This window comes from Phaseolus vulgaris, chromosome 11, assembly GCF_000499845.2.
Source record: "Phaseolus vulgaris cultivar G19833 chromosome 11, P. vulgaris v2.0, whole genome shotgun sequence".
Lineage (NCBI taxonomy): Eukaryota > Viridiplantae > Streptophyta > Magnoliopsida > Fabales > Fabaceae > Phaseolus > Phaseolus vulgaris.
The window spans coordinates 46,016,200-46,034,105 of NC_023749.2; the positions used below are offsets into that span (position 1 = coordinate 46,016,200).

At 33.1% G+C, this 17,906-nt stretch overlaps 2 protein-coding genes across 2 annotated transcripts; one reads left to right on the forward strand and one right to left on the reverse strand.

The window, feature by feature from the left end:
- Positions 1–5,294: 5,294 nt before the first annotated feature.
- Positions 5,295–11,261, reverse strand: LOC137826755 (uncharacterized). The gene is made up of 8 exons (XM_068632895.1): positions 10,710–11,261; positions 9,043–9,177; positions 8,656–8,847; positions 8,189–8,253; positions 7,877–8,046; positions 6,755–6,903; positions 6,531–6,674; positions 5,295–5,943 (listed from the first exon to the last, which is right to left on the reverse strand). The coding sequence occupies exons 1-8, from the start codon at positions 11,058–11,060 to the stop codon at positions 5,761–5,763; spliced, it is 1,389 nt and encodes a 462-aa protein (XP_068488996.1). The 5' UTR covers positions 11,061–11,261; the 3' UTR covers positions 5,295–5,760.
- A 3,292-nt stretch (positions 11,262–14,553) lies between these two features.
- LOC137808720 (uncharacterized) lies at positions 14,554–15,081 on the forward strand. The gene has a single exon (XM_068609986.1). The coding sequence runs from the start codon at positions 14,554–14,556 to the stop codon at positions 15,079–15,081; it is 528 nt and encodes a 175-aa protein (XP_068466087.1).
- The last annotated feature ends 2,825 nt before the right edge of the window (positions 15,082–17,906 follow it).

Here is a 17,906-nt window from a genome sequence, read left to right on the forward strand (position 1 = left end):
CTCAAGACACACACTCTTCTTGGCCAACACACCAACACTGATTGCTGATCTTGATCCCCTCAAGAACACACAACCAATCTCAACAAACACAGAAACAAAACTTGATTCACAGAGTACAAGGATTACACTTATTGCAGAAGATAATCTGAAATCAATACAAGCAGAATCTTATTCCACAACTTTTATCAATCATAAACTTTCAGTAATCTCAGCTCTTTGAAAAACTCAAAAACTCTTAGCATAAACTTGTCAAAGATTTATTCTCAATTCTGTTTTTCTGAATTTATTCAAAGATATAGGTTATTATCAAATCTTAACAAACTCTTAAATTGCATTAAAAGATTGGTCAAAGCATTTAATGACTGGAGCGTAAGCAGTTAAATCATTAAAAGCTCAGTCAAAGATAAAACAGTTTTCTCGAATCAATCGGTTGTTTCCTCGAATCAATTGGTTGTTTTGGTTATAACAGCTTAACCATTTGAAAAACAGTTTTCAAATCTTTTCTTAAAACATCTAAGTATAAACAATCGGTTGTTTCGACAAAACAATCGGTTGTTTTAACTTAGTTTGAAAACATTTTACTTTCACTCAAACTACCCCAGAACTAGACTATAACAGCACAACAACAGCAAGCACAGTCAAGGCTTCATCATCCTACAAAGGGTTTAGATTCTTCAAAGCTTGAACACCACTTGGTTCAACACAATTAAGTACTATATGTAAAGAGTGTATATCTGTAAATTGATTAAAGCGTACCTTACACCTCTGCAAATGGTTTATTTATAGTGTTAGTTATGGGACCTTGTTGTGATAAGTTGAAGAATATTTGTACCATCTTTCGGTCAGTATTTAGCTTATTTGTCAGAGATATTTCCCACATAATTAGGGACATGAATATGACTCATTAAGTGCTCTTGTAACTATCATTTATTATGCCTTGAGATGTTATTTGATATGGTCTGTCGGTCGCCAAGGCCGAGATTGGTTCGTCTGGTACCGGACCGGTACATCATTATTTACATTCTATAATTATTCCTGAATGTTTTCTAAACTTGTTTTAATATGATTAGTTTATATAAATCAAAGATTTAATCAAAACAAGTTTATTATTTTGATAAAGAAATTTATTGAATAAAAAATCTTTTAACTCAAAAGTTTTCAAAAAAACAGAGCACGCATATTCATTGAATTAAAAGGTTTTTTGAAAAATATTGTAAGGAATTAAATCCAAGTTAAAACCTAAGTATTCTTCAACGTTTAAATCTTGTGTTAACTTAGAAATATTTGAATTTGAAAGTGCATTTACTATTAAAATCATGAAATAGAAGGATTAGATAATTCAAAAAAATATATAAGATATTTTTTCAGTGATTTTCATGTGTTTAAATGATGATTGACTTTAACATTCAATGGATTTTGAAAATATGCTTTGATATATTTAATGCTATTTAAGTTTGATTACTATCAATGATTAAAACTTATATATATTTAGAAAGTTTTTGAAAATGCATTCAAAATAGAAATTATGAAATAAGAAGGTCTAGATAATAAAGAAATATCATGTGCTTTAAATGCTTGAAGGAAAAAATACCTTAATAATTATAATTTAGTTTTGAATACGGTTATGCTTTATTGATCTTATTCCGTATCTGTATAGAAAAAATTTCAAAAAGTAGAGTATATGATTGATAATGTATTAACCATATATAAATCAAACTAAATATGTCTACACATAAATGTTTAATTTAAGTTAATCTAGAAAGTCTTGATAATTCAGAGATATTAGAAGATATTACTTTCAGCGATGCCCATGCTTTAATTTAACGATTATATTAATTTATGATATTCACAAAGAGTTTCTAAATGTACTTTAGGAACATAAAGACACATAGAAGTCAATATCCAGAATTTCCATACTCAACGCCTAATTAAGGAATCCATACAGCTGATGAACGAAATTGGTGCAATCAAGCATTAAAGTGTCATTTAGTCTTTCCTTAGAAGAAGCACACACAATGTATTTATTCCAAAAGCAATCATGCGTCAATGACGTATTCAGAGCTTATATCAGAACATTCCTAATTCAATGTCTAATACAAGGATAGAATAAATTCAATATGAAGAAGTGAACAACATGATTCAAGCTTCTCATATATATATATATATATATATATATAAGAATCACAAGTATAAAAAGAACTCAAGAGTGCATTGACGCAAATATCAAATGAAGATGACACAAAGATTACTTCAAAGGAAACATTTCATGACTCAGCGTCTACTACATTAAAGGAGACAATGTGATAGATTGAATTGATAGTAACAAAGCTATAATGGTTTGATGTTCACATCAGAGATAGAAAGGAAAAAATTCAAATTGTTTCACATACTCAAAGACGCACAAAATCTAATCAAAGTAGAATTTGCCTTATTTAGCCTCTGATGAGAAGAAGACAATGATAAATACACAATTATGAAGGATAATATTAAAGATATTTGAGATCACAATATTGAAGTATTAATGCTCACATTCGGGACAAAAGAAGAAACAATTAAAACTACACTCAAAGTTCAAGACGTAGAAGAATCAATCAAAGCAAATATCAAACGATCATGTGAACAAAGAAAAAAAATCAAAGCTTCAATTGTCACATTCTGAAGACTATATATAGATCTTGAAGATGAACAAGACAACACACAATTGCAAGAGACAAGATACAAAGGTTACATAGTGCATTCTTATTCTTAGTATGTATAGTCTTTCTTAGAGAATTTCTATATTTGTTGTTTAGAGCACTTATTGTTTGGGAAGTGAGTCTTATATTGTAAATTATTCACTCTGTGGAAATAACCTTGTGAGCTTTCACTATTGCTCAAATGTTTCTCACTTATTTAGAGGTTTTGATCTCATGGGGAGATTAAGACTGGTTTCCTAAAAAGGTGTTTAATACTTATTACCTGGAGACATGTCTAATGCTCGTTACCTGGAGAGGTGTATAATACTTGCATTTGAAGAGGTGTATAATACTTGCATTTGAAGAGGTGTATAATACTTGCATTTGAAGATGTGTATAATACTTGCACCTGGAGATGCGCATAATACTTGCACCTAGAGAAGTTTATAATACTTGTGTTAATAAAGGCTCTTAAGTGAGTTACTTAAGGGGACTGGATGTAGCCCTAGTGTTTGAAGGTGAACCAGTATAAAACTTTGTGCATACTTCTTTCTATCACTTGCCTATTTTAATTTGTGATGAATTGGTGTTTTCGATTAACGAATTGAGTTCAGACTCCATTAAGGCCCCCTCTTCGGGAGTCAATTGTACCTAAAGATTTTATTTTTCTATTTATAATTATTATCTTGCATTGTACAAATATTCTGTTGATAGTGAAACCAATTTTTCAAGGGAGAAAACTATTAATTGGATGTAGGATTGATTGAATCTAAACTAGTATAAATCCTCATGTGTTCTTTATCTTTCTATATCTCTCTCCCTTTCATTGATTTTCAATCTCTTGTTTCAATAAGATTCTCAAACTGATTGCATTCTAATTTTCAGATTGAAAAAAGTTTAAAGAAAGGAATTTTTTAAGAAAAAGTTTTTAAAATCAATTCAACCCCTCTTTAATATCTCACAGTTTCATTGACTCTATGAGTTGAAAAATGTTATTCTCTCAAAAAAATACATCTTCTTATGAGTATTTTGATTGTTTTGGTAGAGTTTCTTTTGATTCTTAGACGTTTGATGTTTTCCGTTCCTATTAGGTAAGAGAAGGTATTCAAATTTAATTATTAATGATAGAGGGTTATTAATTGAATAGTTGAAAATTATGATGGGAAATGTTTGAGTTGAATTGGATGTGATGATGCTTTCATTGGTTTGGAATATGAATTTTGGTTTGGGATAGTAAAAATGAAATATGAATTTTGGTTTGGGATAGTGAAATTGAGTTATATAAGCAACAACATGCAACTTGTACATTAGATGAGTGTATCGAGATCTTCTAAATTTGTTTTGAGTTTATCAAACACCAAATTCTAGATTGCAATTTGTTCCTTAAATTTTGTAGATTTGTTGTTTCTACATATCTGGCCTCAACATAAAGTTTTTACTCAAATATTGTTCAAGTGAGGATCATTAGTGTGGATACATTGGACTATCACTTGAGAAACTAAAATAGATGTTGAAGTGATAACATTTTTCACTCAAACGTCTTGTATGGAATTCAAATAAAAAAAATGAAACAAATTAATTTTCTCTCCTATAGCGTGTAGTCAAATTAGTATGGAATTTACCAAAAATCTCATTAATAATGCACATGTTGATCTATATACTTACACTTCAAAATTTTAGAAACACAGTCTCGTAGATATTAAGTATCAACTTTTATGTTAAAGCAAATTACATCTATCTCCGAATTGCTTTTAAGATTGCATATATCTTTACCATTTTAATCCCTATACAGATATTACTTAATTCTTTGAAATACATTGCACTAATTTGTGTCACCTAAAAATATGTATTACATTGTATACCCTTGTAAAAATAGCTATTATAAGCATAAAAGACAAAATCACAACTCGTGAGGCTTACACTTGTTTGCACAATTAGCGTAACCAAAATACCGTTGCCACAGTTTGATATCAGTTGCTTTCTGAATTGTTTATTTCATTATTATTTTACTTTTCGATGGAAAAAGAAAATAATAATGGAAAATATATTTGGTTAGGTTTTAGAGCTCGTTTATACTTAACAATATTATTTTTTTAAATAAGTCCAAATAGAAGACAAGAAATAAAAAAAGGGCGTTTTCAATGAATTAAATGGTCTAATATGTTACTAGCAACGTCTCAATGTTTTATTTTCTTATCAGAAATCATAATTGAACGTCCCACATTTGCATTTTTTACACACCAATGGCACAAACATGAAAATTTTACACTCTGGTTCATGTCCACTGCACAACGCATCATAATGGGAAGCACGTGGTGAAGACGGAACAACGTTGGAAGAGTTAATTAAGGTAAACTAATCAGAAATTGAAGTTTGAAGTTTAATGTTTGGTTTGAAAAACAAATTTCACCTTATGGGATTATTTGGTCTTATAATTGCTTATGAGACAAAAATGATGGGAAAACGAATGAGGGGAAATAAGAATAAGAATGCATGCAACTTTCCTCATTTCGAAAGTTTTTTCCTCCAACCCCACAGATTTGTTGGACCATCTCCTCCCATAATATATGAAGCGCAGAAACTTAGACCCTTGTTTGAAATCATTCCAAACAAACAATCAAATCAAACAATCCAAAATATGTTTTTTTTTTTTACCTTAGATTATAATTCAAGAAATTTTTTGCCGGATCTCTACACCTCAATTTAGGTCTACACAGCTTTTAGTGTGTAATCATAATCTAGCTCACAAGATATTCTACATACATATATATATATACCGTAATTCTGCATCCCATATCATCCATTCTAAAATTAAAAATGTTTCATTCCTCCTTCTTGACCAATTGTCTTGCAAGACTTTCACCAGAGGAAGCTTCCGGAAATGCAGGCTCTCCAAGATAAAATAATCAATTTAAATGCAAGGTAAAGTTGCCTACTATAGACCCATACAGAGAGGATCAACCATTCCTAAGATAACACACATAACAGGGGCTTTATAACACCAGGCTGTCTTTCTTTGTTTTGTTTTTTACAAATGTAATTTTCGATTTGGCTGAGAAAGAAAAAAAAATTTAACATAAGCTTGTCAAGAATCCAAGGTTCGATTTAAGATTGATATCTGACCTGAGTCCCCATTGAACAAGAAAACTTCTAGAGGGACATAAGGCGAAGACATTGATGCTCCAAACCTGTAGCTAGGTTGTAACATTTTGCTACCTTTTGCGCATGAAATCGTTCTAAGACGTGGCCCAGTTCTCATTTGCCAGATCTGCACGATATTATCAATCAAGAAAACGAATTAAATTTCCATCAAGTAAATAACACTACAGGTAATGTTCAGTAGGAAAATGTTAAAATTTAAAAAGGTATGATGCTCTCTTTCCCTCACAGTGCTTCTCTTCACGGCAGAGAACACATACCCTAACTCACTCTACACTCTGAAATCACTTACAACCGAACACCACACCCACATTCACTCACAACTTCAAAAGAAGATTGTAGAGGATACAGAAAGCTAGAGAACCTTTTCATTATTCTCCAAGAACATACAACAAGACCTATATATAATTCTGGTTTTAACACAAAACCAGAATTAACTAAACAACAGAATTATTAAATTTGTTTAAAAAATTGTTATTACAATAGGTATTACAGAAAACTTGTTCAGTAATTTATGCACAACAACGGAATGAAGGGGGTCAGTGTTACACTGACAGTAAACAAGAGAAGAAACTGTTATGTTATAGCAATATGATTTTTAATGGCACAATTGCAGCAAACACTTACCCTTCCAATAGTTTTTATAAAAGAGATGAAAATATATAGTCCACTTATAATGCAAGGTAAAAAACTAACCTCAATTATTCCTTTTCTAGGTGCATGAATAGCTAAACACAAGGAATAATCACTCTTTGATGGTTCAGAGTAAGAAGAGCTTGATGATCCAATATCTTTGTTCACCAACATCTCCATGAATAGACAGCTGGCATCCCTATATCCCTGCAAAAATACTAATTTTCATTTCGGTATTTCTTTTGGGAACAGTGAGGTGGTAAGGGTAAAAAAGTTCAAGAGCAAACCTTCCATAAGCGCACCACCACAAGTGCTTGAGTATCAAGCAGCAATATGCGACCAAGTGAATCTGTTATAGCAGCTAATGTACCACTGGGTGATAAGGTAAGCTTCTCACCTTTCCTAGGGTGATCTATTAAACTTGTCAGAGATGAAGCTGCATTAAACCATGAAGGAAAAAGTCAGATAATAGGATTTGAATTTAGAAATGGTGCCACAATAATGGAGAATATTAGCTCTACATTTTCTCTTTGATAGGGTCCAGTAGGTTCAGCTATATCTGTTTCTAACAGAATGTGCAAAGGAATTTAGCTAAGTATTCATTAATTTTTTATGACACTTATAACGAGCTTCTCAATATTGCAATACATCAATTCCACACCAATGTTGATAATATACCGAAATGGAAAAGAGAGGTGTGCTGTAAATTGGTTATTCTGCAGAACTTTCTTGTAACAATCATATAAGTTTCTAACCATTTATTAATTTTTAAGACATTTATAACAAGCTTCTTAGCATTGCAGAACATCTACTCCACCAAAGCAGCAGCAATAAGATGCCAAAAGAGAAACGAGACGTGATCTAAAATAAAATGGTTATTTCTGCAGAAATTTACTTAACATTCATTTAAGTTTCTAATTGTAGAACACACTCCCCTGCCTACAACCCGCTCCCAAAAAAAGACAATAACTACAGAAGAACATGACATAAAAATGAAATATAAAAGGCTGAAAAGAGGTATGCAATATGAAGGCAATGAGATATGAACCCATTCCAGAAGCATTCCTTTCCATGTTAAGATAATAAAATGTAACCTATCCACTCATGAGGTTTTCAGCAGAAGAAGCCACTAGAGAGGGTGCATCCTTTTGCTTTTGTCTCAAACTCACTAGTAGTGTAACGTTCTTAAAGTCTAAATTTCCTAGTGGGAGTCCCTTTCTTCAAGTTATAGTTATAAAATCATTGCACCACTTTTCTACTGTCTGAAACAACCCATTTTAGCATGATAATACATAATTTTTTTTTCCTTTTACAAGGACTCACCATCCTCTCTATTATACAGATAATAATTTGCAGGAGCCTGTTTTTTAATCACAGAAGACAAGCACTAAAATGGGTGTTACTCCTACCTCGGGCAAAAGGCTGAGGCTTCTGATCTGATTTCCTTGGAGGATTCTTTGGAGAGGACGGTTCAGTCCGCCATATCAACTTCGAAAAAGAACTTAATGTGGAGAATGTCGCTGGTACAACTTTAGACAGGATTGCTCCCACTAAAGACCTGCCTTTGCTCTCAGAAAGTCTTCCCAAAGGATAAAAAAATAACAGGGTCAATATAATACTTATTACTATGACTACAAAAAGGATTTCATAGAGCAAATCAAATCAGAGTACATATTGTTATAGAAGTAGCATAAAATTATACCAAATAATCCACCAAGTACCTGTATGCTGAAATCACAGCATCCTCTCCTACAGCCACTGCACAATAATAACGTTGACTTGATGACTGCCCAACAATAAAAGCAGCTGAATTCAAATACAAGAAATAATTTCAGAAAGCTCCCATTATCTACGGTTCAAACAAAACCACAATCATGCTGTCACACGATAAAAAGAAATGAAAGATAATCACGATATTGCCAAAAGTGATACTATGAGTGAGAGATATTGCCAGAGGGAAAAAGAAATTTCTAAAACCCTACCAACACCTGAACATGTATACCACAAATAAAAGACACAAAAAATGCGGTTTCACTAATCTTACATGATGCTAAGAGATACTAAATGATTTGATGATAGTTTCCTCCAATCACTCTTGTGTACCTCTATTGTCTGGATTTCATGAAAATAAATTCAAATGATCACCATTACCATGGCAGACAAAAAGCAATCAGTTAAGAGAATTTACCTGTTGTTCCATAAGTGGAGGTGGCATTATGCCAGTAATTGCTGCATCAGAACAGGTACCATTCTTACCAATATTCCACAACTGATAAGGTATTTTTACATCAGTATTTCCAAAGTCCTCTGAATCTTGGCTCTTTGGTTTTTGGTCCCAAAATCGAGAGTGTGCTTCTTCAAACCATTGCTGCAGCATATTCTGCATTTCAAAATAGCAAAGCCTACAATTAGACCCATAATCAGCTACCACAATCCAAAAATTCAGACAGCAATATTGACATCCAAATAAAATGGACTATTCCAATACCCAGAAAGGAAGAAACAAAACTTTTCCAACAGACTATATTTCAGGGAAGTTGTAATAGGCAAGATACAGAAACCAACCAGTGTTTACCTGAACATCAGAACCATCAAAACGGGCAATTACACCTGGCATAATGAGACAAAACTCTTCTGAAGAGGTATCTTGAATCAAATCTTTCTTTGTTCCACGAACTCTTAACTTTAAAACTCGTCCAGGATAAATCATCTACAGGGAAGAAAATTGATATAAAACCTATGATTAACATAATGCCAAAAAGGGGACAAATATGCATGCAGACTTTCATATTACCTGTTTTTTATACCTTACCTATTTGCAAAATCTTAAATTTGTACCACAAATTTCTATTTTAAACAGTTTTTTTTGGTATTTTTCCCATACGTTATTGGTCAATGAAACTCTTATGTTTCAAGCGGTAAATATTTTGGAAAATGCTAGAAGGTAAAGAACAGAAATGGAAAATGATAGAAGGTAAAAAACAGAATTTCTGAAACACACAAAAGTATAAATTTTTTCTCTATCTTAGAGCAACTATTTCTCTCTTCACTCACTTGTGACTCACCAACTCCTGTCATAAATGGTTAACAAGTCATTCTTAAAATACCATTATTAAAATACTTTTTACTTCTATACAGAGGAGGATGGATGAAGGCAGACTGATCCGGCGTCCTAGTAAGGCAGAGTAACCAGCACATTAGTTATTGAAAAATTAACAGTCAAAATTGTAAATAACTTTAGAGTTTGTCATACATACACGTGTATGATTTTATCACACTTAAAGCACTAATTTTCTAATAAATGGTTGTCCTTACACTTTATCTCGTGAAATGCATCTCTTCACTTTAGAGAAGCCAAATTTGGTCCTCTGTCTGAACTAAGGATTTGACTCCGTTGAGGTTAGGAAATGTACTTTAGAGAATAAAGTACATTAATTAGAAAGTAGAAACGGTTGATATTGTAATTAACTACAAATTTATCATATATAAACTTGATTCCATCACAACTCACAACCACCGATTTTGTAATCAACCATTGTGAGTGCACTCCTCTAAAGTGAACCTCCTCACTTTAGAGGGAGGCTCTGAAGCATGGGAAACTTCAAAGAATAAAGGATATATAACTCTAGCTTAAGACCTAAATCAATCCCACAAAACTAATTTGTAAAAGCCAACTTATAAGGTGAGGATTATCCTCACTACATACTTCAATTCGACCACATGAGTAGTCAATGTGAATCTACAACACACTACTACTGCACATCTCAAACGTGAAATTTTCAAGACTTTGACATTTGTGGATGGTCCGATAAAGTGACCCACTAGACCCAGTACCAATAACTACGTTAAACTCTGATTTGATCCTAGTATTTGTGCTTAGGACATAACTCTATTACTTTAATTTGAGCATAGGACAGACACGGGGTGTGAGGTGGAAATTACCTCTACTTGTATGCTTTAATTTAGTGATATCATATTACTAATCAATATGGATCTCAAAAAATATCCATTGATAAGAAAATCAATTATTGAGATTCGTGCAAATTACAAACACATGCATAACAAACTACGACATAAATCTCAACGATTACAACTGCAATTCATCACGCCTCGTTGTATTCAAACAATCACATCGTTCCAACTGAACAACACACAGACGTCTTCCAGTTCTCAAATAGAAAAATTCTCCCTAAAAATCATCACACAGTGAACAAGACGCCGAAATGGCAGCAAAAACATTACCTGGCGATGAATCAAATCTCCCCGCAGGGAATAGAGCAGGAGGTAGCCGGAGGAGGTGCCGGCGACGATGACGCGGTGGTCTCGGAAGGCGAGCCACTCGAGGGCGGTGATTGACTCGGCGTCGATGGGGGAGAGGTCAGGTCGGATCTTGAGGGGAGGGGCGACGGCGGAGTTGGAGGACCAGGAGAGGAGGAGGATGGTGGAGCGGTTGGCGAGGAGGATGGAGTGGTTGTCGATGGCGCAGAGGACGTGAGGGGTTTCGACCAGCCAGTGAGGTTTTCCCGCTCCGAGCTCGCCCAGTTCATCGCATGCTATGCACCCCAACTCCGTCTTGTACGATCGCTTCGCCATCGCTTCTGAGATTCTTCTTCTCGCCCACGAATTGTTTCTTCTACACAAACCCAAACGAATAATGGATTTTAACAGACTCAGTTATACAAGGCACAACTTACGTAAAGCTCAAACAATTATTCGGGTCGGGTTCTCTAAGAAGGTGAGACTTCGTATATCTTTTGGTTTTATCGATTTTGGGAAAATTCACGCTCTCATATTATTTGGCAAATTCTACCTTCACCTCAATAATAAAATAATATGAATTTTTTTTTCTCTTTCTTAAAAATTTAAATATCTTAATTTTCTCCTAACCTCATACCACATCCTTTCATTTTTTTTATTCTTGTTGTTCTCGTTTGCTGGTCTTAGTCAGACTAGGAAGTGAGCTCCAGGTTCAAGCGACTTTACTTGGTTGTTGAACCGAGATGAAAACGTCTTGTGATGAAGGGGTTCCACCTATTGATCACACCCAACGATCAAGTCAGTGAGGGCATTTAAACTATAAATTGATATCAATGTAAGGTTCAGAAAGTTTACCTTTACTTGAGGTCTTAAACCCCTTTTACAGACATTCCTTCAACGATTTTCATCAACAAGAATATTATTTCAACAACAAAAATATAATTTCAACAGTAAAAACATTATGTTAATGTGTACCTTTATTTTTCAGGTACAATGTCACATCATTCCTAACGAATTTTATTTGTATTTAAAATATATATACACTTCAATTAATTCAGTTATTTCCGTATGATTTTACTTTTAATTATCTTTTCCATATGGATTACCAAATATCTAGGCCAACCTCGTGACACGTCATTGGGCACATACTTGCCCCAGGTCGAGTTGGATATTTATCACATGGCCTGTCTAACTGAGCTACTACACTCAAGTGCTTGAGCTGAGGATCCGAGCACTTTCGACCAGTACACTTGTAGTCGGCATACCCCCTTTATTTCTTCAAAGTGACAACACCTTCATTGGTTTCCAAAACTTTTGTCATTGCAATTGTTTGAGAAATGAGTGGTTGAAGCGGATAGAAGGACTTCCATTGTTGTAAAGGTAAGTTTAATTTTTTTTGTTTTGTGAATCATCACACCATTTTTGCATATTTTATTTTTCCTCTTTTGCATTTATTATACAGTCTAGTTTTCATTTTTTTAATAGCATGTCGGATTGGACAATCCGGTATGCATAACTTGATTTGGATATACATACTGAATTGTACAATCCGGTATGTATCATCGGATCCGGAGAATGCATACTGGATTGTACAATTCGACTCCATTAAACCCCTTTCTAGATTCAATTGAACCTTCGGAGTTCTCTTGGATACTTGGGGAAGTCACTTCTTATGCCTTTGAGTTTACTTATAGGGATAAGGTGGAGGAGTTTATATCCTCCTTTAGTGTATGTTATGACAAGAATGGTTGAGTTCATTGCGGCCAAACCTTTCACTAAGGGTGACCGAGTATTCATGAAGCTCCAGCCTGATGTTGGGGACTTCACCTATGTCAACAAGTACTTTCTCATAGAACTTAATATTATGTTTCCCTTCTCACCTTTTGAGTATCGTATGTTGATCGCCATGAATGTGGCACTGAGTTAGTTACATCCCAATAATAGGGCCTTCTTCAAGGCTTTCTAGGTACTTTGAACCTACCTTCAAATACGTCTCACTATAAATGCTTTTATGTATTTTTACCAACTAAAACATGGTGCAAAGGTTGGTTAGGTTTTTCTAAATCGAGTCCAATATAGTCCTCTTTTTACAGTTTACTATTCTTCTTTTAAGAACTTTAAAAATAAATTCTTCAAACTGAAATGTGTGTCATACGAAAAATAGAAACGCCTTTTCTTTTATCCAAATTTCACCCATAGATTTCCTTTAGATTGGCAAGGGGTGGATAATTTTAAGTCTAAGGTCGAGTATTTGCTCCCTCCCATTGAGAGAGTAGATATTGAGATCATAAAAAATCTTTCTTGTTCGATTAATAGTGTTGACCAAGAAGATCTTGCTTTGATGAATCCAATTTGTCATGAAGATTTGAAGTTGTATGTGTCTAGGTAGATTTTGATGTATCTCTTTGCAATACATTATGGTCCAAGTCATTTCAAAAGCTATCTCCTTGAAAAAAGTTTTATTTCTAAATCTGCTATATTTTTTAATCAGTTGATTCAAGATTTAAATTTGTTAAAATTAATTCTATTAAAGTCTTCTGACTATAGTAAGTATTTTTAACAAATTGATTTATTGTATCAACAGGTTGAAAATACTTAAATTTTTTAAAGATTTGAAAACTTCTTTATTTCTATTTTGTCTTTTCTGTTTAGTCAAATCAACAAGATATTTCGATAAAAGAACCGATTTAAATCTGTTGATTTCTTTTGTTAAAAGAAAACAATTAGTTATTTAAAAAATTCAATTAAATGTTTTTAACATATTTCTGTTACTTTAACTAAAAAGATTTCATTTGATACATTTATTCTCATTAAATGGTCAAACCGTATTTGCAAACATTAATATCATATATATGGAGATATATGATCATTTAAAACCTAAGAATTTCGTAAGAGAGAAAAACTTCATTTTTGAAATCACTCTTGGAGATTATTTTTTGCTTCTTCGATCATTCTTGTGTTGTAAAGAAGGTTTTATAGGTTTGCATTATTTTCTCTACTTCATCTGTAAAAATTCAGGTGTTCTCAAACCTTTATTCTTTCTTTGTATTCATTCTTGTATTGTAAAGAAGGTTTTATAGGTTTGCATTTTTTTCTCTGCTTCATCTGTAAAAATCCAAGTGTTCTCAAATCTTTATTCTTTCTTTGTATTCTGTCGTAGCAGATTCAGAAAGGGTTTCAGAATTTATGTTGAGTGGTTAAGAGTGTGCGTTCTTGTAGGGTTCAAGATCAATACTCTTGGTTGTATCTTTTGAAAACTTTGTGTTTGGTTTAGTGAATTCTCAATGATTTTGCTAAAAACTGGATGTAGTTCCTTATGTAAGAGTGGACCAGTATAAATCATTTGTGCAAATCTTTCTCTCTCATAATTGCTTTATCTGTTGTTTTCCAGTTTTCTACCTTTAGTTCAATGAGTTAAATAAACATAAAAATTGGTTTATAGTTTGTGTATATGCTTGTTGTTCTTTTATATGTGATTGAATGGAGAAATCAATCTGTTGATTTTATTAAGTTTTCAATTTGACTCCATCTTTTGCGAAAATCTTTTGAAAATAATTAACCCCTTCTTGTTTTGGCCAAAAATTCTAACAATTGGCATCAGAGTTAAGTTCTTATGTGTTATTCAAGATTCGATCCTAAACTGTATTTTTAAATGGCTGAAAAACTTCCTTTTGGTTGTGGGGTTTCCATAAAAAAACTGCCAATGCTTTATGGAGTAAACTACCAGTTCTAGAAAGTCATACTGAAATTTTTTGTTGCATCAATTGATAGAGGGATCTGGGATGTTATTATAAATGGGCCCTTTATACTGAAACATGAAATTGGTAAAATGTTTGTTGAAAAACCTTGGTCACAGTGGACTGAGACTGAAGGAAAGAAAGTTCAATATGACTGCATAGCTGGAAACATTATAACCTTTGCATTAAGTTCTGATGAGTTTTATAGAGTTTCTCAATGTTCTTCAACAAAGGAAATGTGGGACATCCTGGAGGTAACCCATGAAGGAACAATTGACGTAAAGAGAGCAAAGAAGCATGTCTTGATTCAAGAATACAAGTTGTTCAAAATGCTAAAAGGGGAAACAATAGCATATGTGCATAAAATATTTACTCACATAGTAAATCACCTCATAGGTCTTGGCAAAATCTTTGATAAAAAGGAGTTGAACACCAAGATTCTCAAATACTTGGACAGGTCATGGCAACCAAAGGTCATTGCCATCTCTCACTCAAAGGATCTAACCACCTTGACCACTACCTCCTTGTTTGGAAAACTCAGAGAACATGAGCAAGAAATGAACAGGGTGAATGAGGAAGAAACTGGAGAAAACAAGTCAAAGGGATTGCCTTCAAATTAGTTGTCCAACAAACAAATCTGGAATCTAGTGACTGCAGTGATACTGAGACACTCAACCCGCTCACAAGAAATTTTGGTAAGTTCTTGAAAAAGAATAACAAGGACAAATCACAATCATCAAACAAGTATAATCCAAAGAAATCAACTGATTTTAATTCTTCTAATTACACTTGTTTTGGCTATGGGAAGCAAGGACATATCAAAATTGAATGTCCAAATGTTGTAAACAAAGAAAAAGCTTTTGAAAGATAAAAGGAGAAAAAAAGGGAAAGCAAGAAGAAGATACATTGCATGGCTAAACAATGATGACTCTTCCTCTAACTCAACATCAAGGGATGAGGAAGAGGAAAATCTGCGTTTGATGGTGAAGGATGATTTTGACACAAGTAGTGTAAGCTCTAACTCCTATAAAAACTTTGAAAATTATAGTTAATTGCTTGATGCTTTTAAGGAAACACATGAGGAAGCTAACAAGTTGGCTTTGTTAAACAATCGGTTTAAAGGTTTAAACAACTGGTTAGAAAATAAAGTCAAGTCTTTAGAAGAAAAGTTAAACAACTTTAAAATTAATTTTGAAAATCTAAAAATCATTTATAAAAACTCTTCTTGTAAATGTGCTGACAGAAAAGGTTGCGAAAACTATGACTCCCTCTAAAAGAAGGTCTAATATCTTATAAAAACCATGGACAAGTTTTCAAGTGGGCAGTCAAATCTGGAAGCAGTTCTTGGATATCAGAACTGTTTTTTGGGAAAGTTGGTTTGGGCTATAATCCAAACACCATAAACAAATCTTTCATAAGCTTTTTTGGAAAAGAAGAACCATTGTCTAAACCTGTAGTAAACTATTTTTATTGTTTAAAAAGAGGATGTACTATTAGATCTTGTAGAGTTAGAAAATATGATTTACCAAAGGGTCTTGTAAAGTTAATGCTTAAAAGTTTAATTAATAGTACTGGACCCAAATTAATAAGGGACCAAAACTTGTTCCTTAAATTGTTTTGCAAGAATCTTTGATAGTCAGAAAACATCTCTGGTATTTTCACAATGGTTGCTCAAAGCACATTATTGGGGACAAGAATAAATTTGTGGATTTACACCTCAAGCATAAAGACTATGTTACATATGGTGACAATAACCGAGGGAGAATCCTTGGCAGAGGCACAATAAATCATTAGAACATGTTTTTTTCAAAGAAGTGTTGTATGTGGAAGGGCTAAAAGACAATCTTCTAAGCATAAGCCAATTGTGTGACAAGGATTATCACGTTACATTTAAATCAAATTGTTCTGTGATATGCATGCCAAATTCACATAATGTTAAGTAGGTTGGTAAAAGGTTTAACAGTGTTTATTTGCTTAATATATTTGATTTTGCATTTAATATTGGTTTTCTTTTAACCAAACATGAGGAATCTTGGTTATGGCATAGAAGGATAACTCATATTCACATGCATCATTTAAATAAGGTAATTTCAAAAATCTTGTTGATGGTCTACCACAAATCAAGTTTGAAAAGGATCATATATGTGAAGCATGCCAAAAGGGAAAACAAGTTAAAAATTCTTTCAACATCAAGACCTCTTGAGCTGCTTCACATGGATTTATTTGGTCCTTCAAGAATTATGAACATTGGTGAAAATTATAAATAATTCAAATGGGTAGAGCAAAAAGAGTAATTCACCATAAAGAAAGTTCATCTTCGGTTAGGGAAGGTTTGGAGCCAACTTGAACCAAAAGAGCGAGGTTTGAGATTCGCTTAGGCTTGGCTTAAAGCCAATCTTAAGCCCAAGAAGACTTCAAGGAAGAAAGGATTGCACTGGACTCAACTTGAAGTGAATCCCTACCTAATCTCTGGACATCTAAGTCTAAGGAAGCCCAAAAAAGAGCTTGAAGCCAAAAAAAAAATCTTCAACATGAAGAAAGCCAATATACTGAGATCGGCTTGCACAAAACAGAAGTGGAATCTACTAAAACCCTTCACTAAAATATATAAATAGAGGGCCTTTGTGCCTCATTCTAAAGCATCAAGGGTTAAAGAGAATAAAAGGCTCAAAGCTCATATCAAGGGTTCAAAGTACCTAGGCTTAGAAGAGGTTGAATCATAGAGTCAATTAAGGTCATAAGACCAAGCCTCAAGGCTGAAACAAATATAAACTCTGAAGGAGAGGATAAAAATCCTAAGTTGACCAACAACATCCAGGAATCCATGTTTGTTGTTCTTAAATTCTCATTCTTGTGCCTCATTGTAAGTTATGAGTTGCTAAACTTATCCTGTTGGGATTGAAAAGCAATGTGATATTTCTAAAGTTATTTTTGTTTATGGATGATGTTTTTATTTGAGTTTCAAGTTCTATTAGTTTGATAGTATGCTTAATGCTTAATGGTGAGGAACGATTGTTGATTCCTTTGGACCATGAATGAGACCGAAAGGCAATTTAATGTATCTAAATCCTATCAAATCAACCATATATGTCAATTGTCAGGAATGGAGTTGAGCATATGGCTTGAACTATTCCATCTTAATGCAACAATAAGTTATTATGATGCAAGAAATTTATTATGATAGTTTATGGTTCTAGATAACCCCGTGCAAGGAATTGAATTAGTTTGGCCATATGAAACAATGAACTTGAACAAACATACCATTTCTAAGTAACAATAATAAAAAAAGATTCACAAAGTTCTTTTAGTCCTAACACTTGTGTCATATTGCCATCCTTCTACTTCATTCATTTGTCAAAGTTTCGCTTTCACTAAATATTATATTAAGATTGGTGTATTTATTTACAAAAATATGAAACCAACTTTTATCTTTATTTTGAAAGTT

Bases quoted from the DNA above. Each gene is read 5' to 3' on its own strand.
- LOC137826755 (XM_068632895.1), bottom strand. From the start codon at position 11,060: ATGGCGAAGCGATCGTACAAGACGGAGTTGGGGTGCATAGCATGCGAT. The intron at 8,848-9,042 runs GTAAACACTGGT...TTTGAAATGCAG, and splicing joins TTGATGGTTCTGATGTTCAG to AATATGCTGCAGCAATGGTT. The intron at 8,047-8,188 runs GTACTTGGTGGA...TCCTTTGGGAAG, and splicing joins GCTGTGATTTCAGCATACAG to ACTTTCTGAGAGCAAAGGCA.
- LOC137808720 (XM_068609986.1), top strand. From the start codon at position 14,554: ATGTTTGTTGAAAAACCTTGGTCACAGTGGACTGAGACTGAAGGAAAG.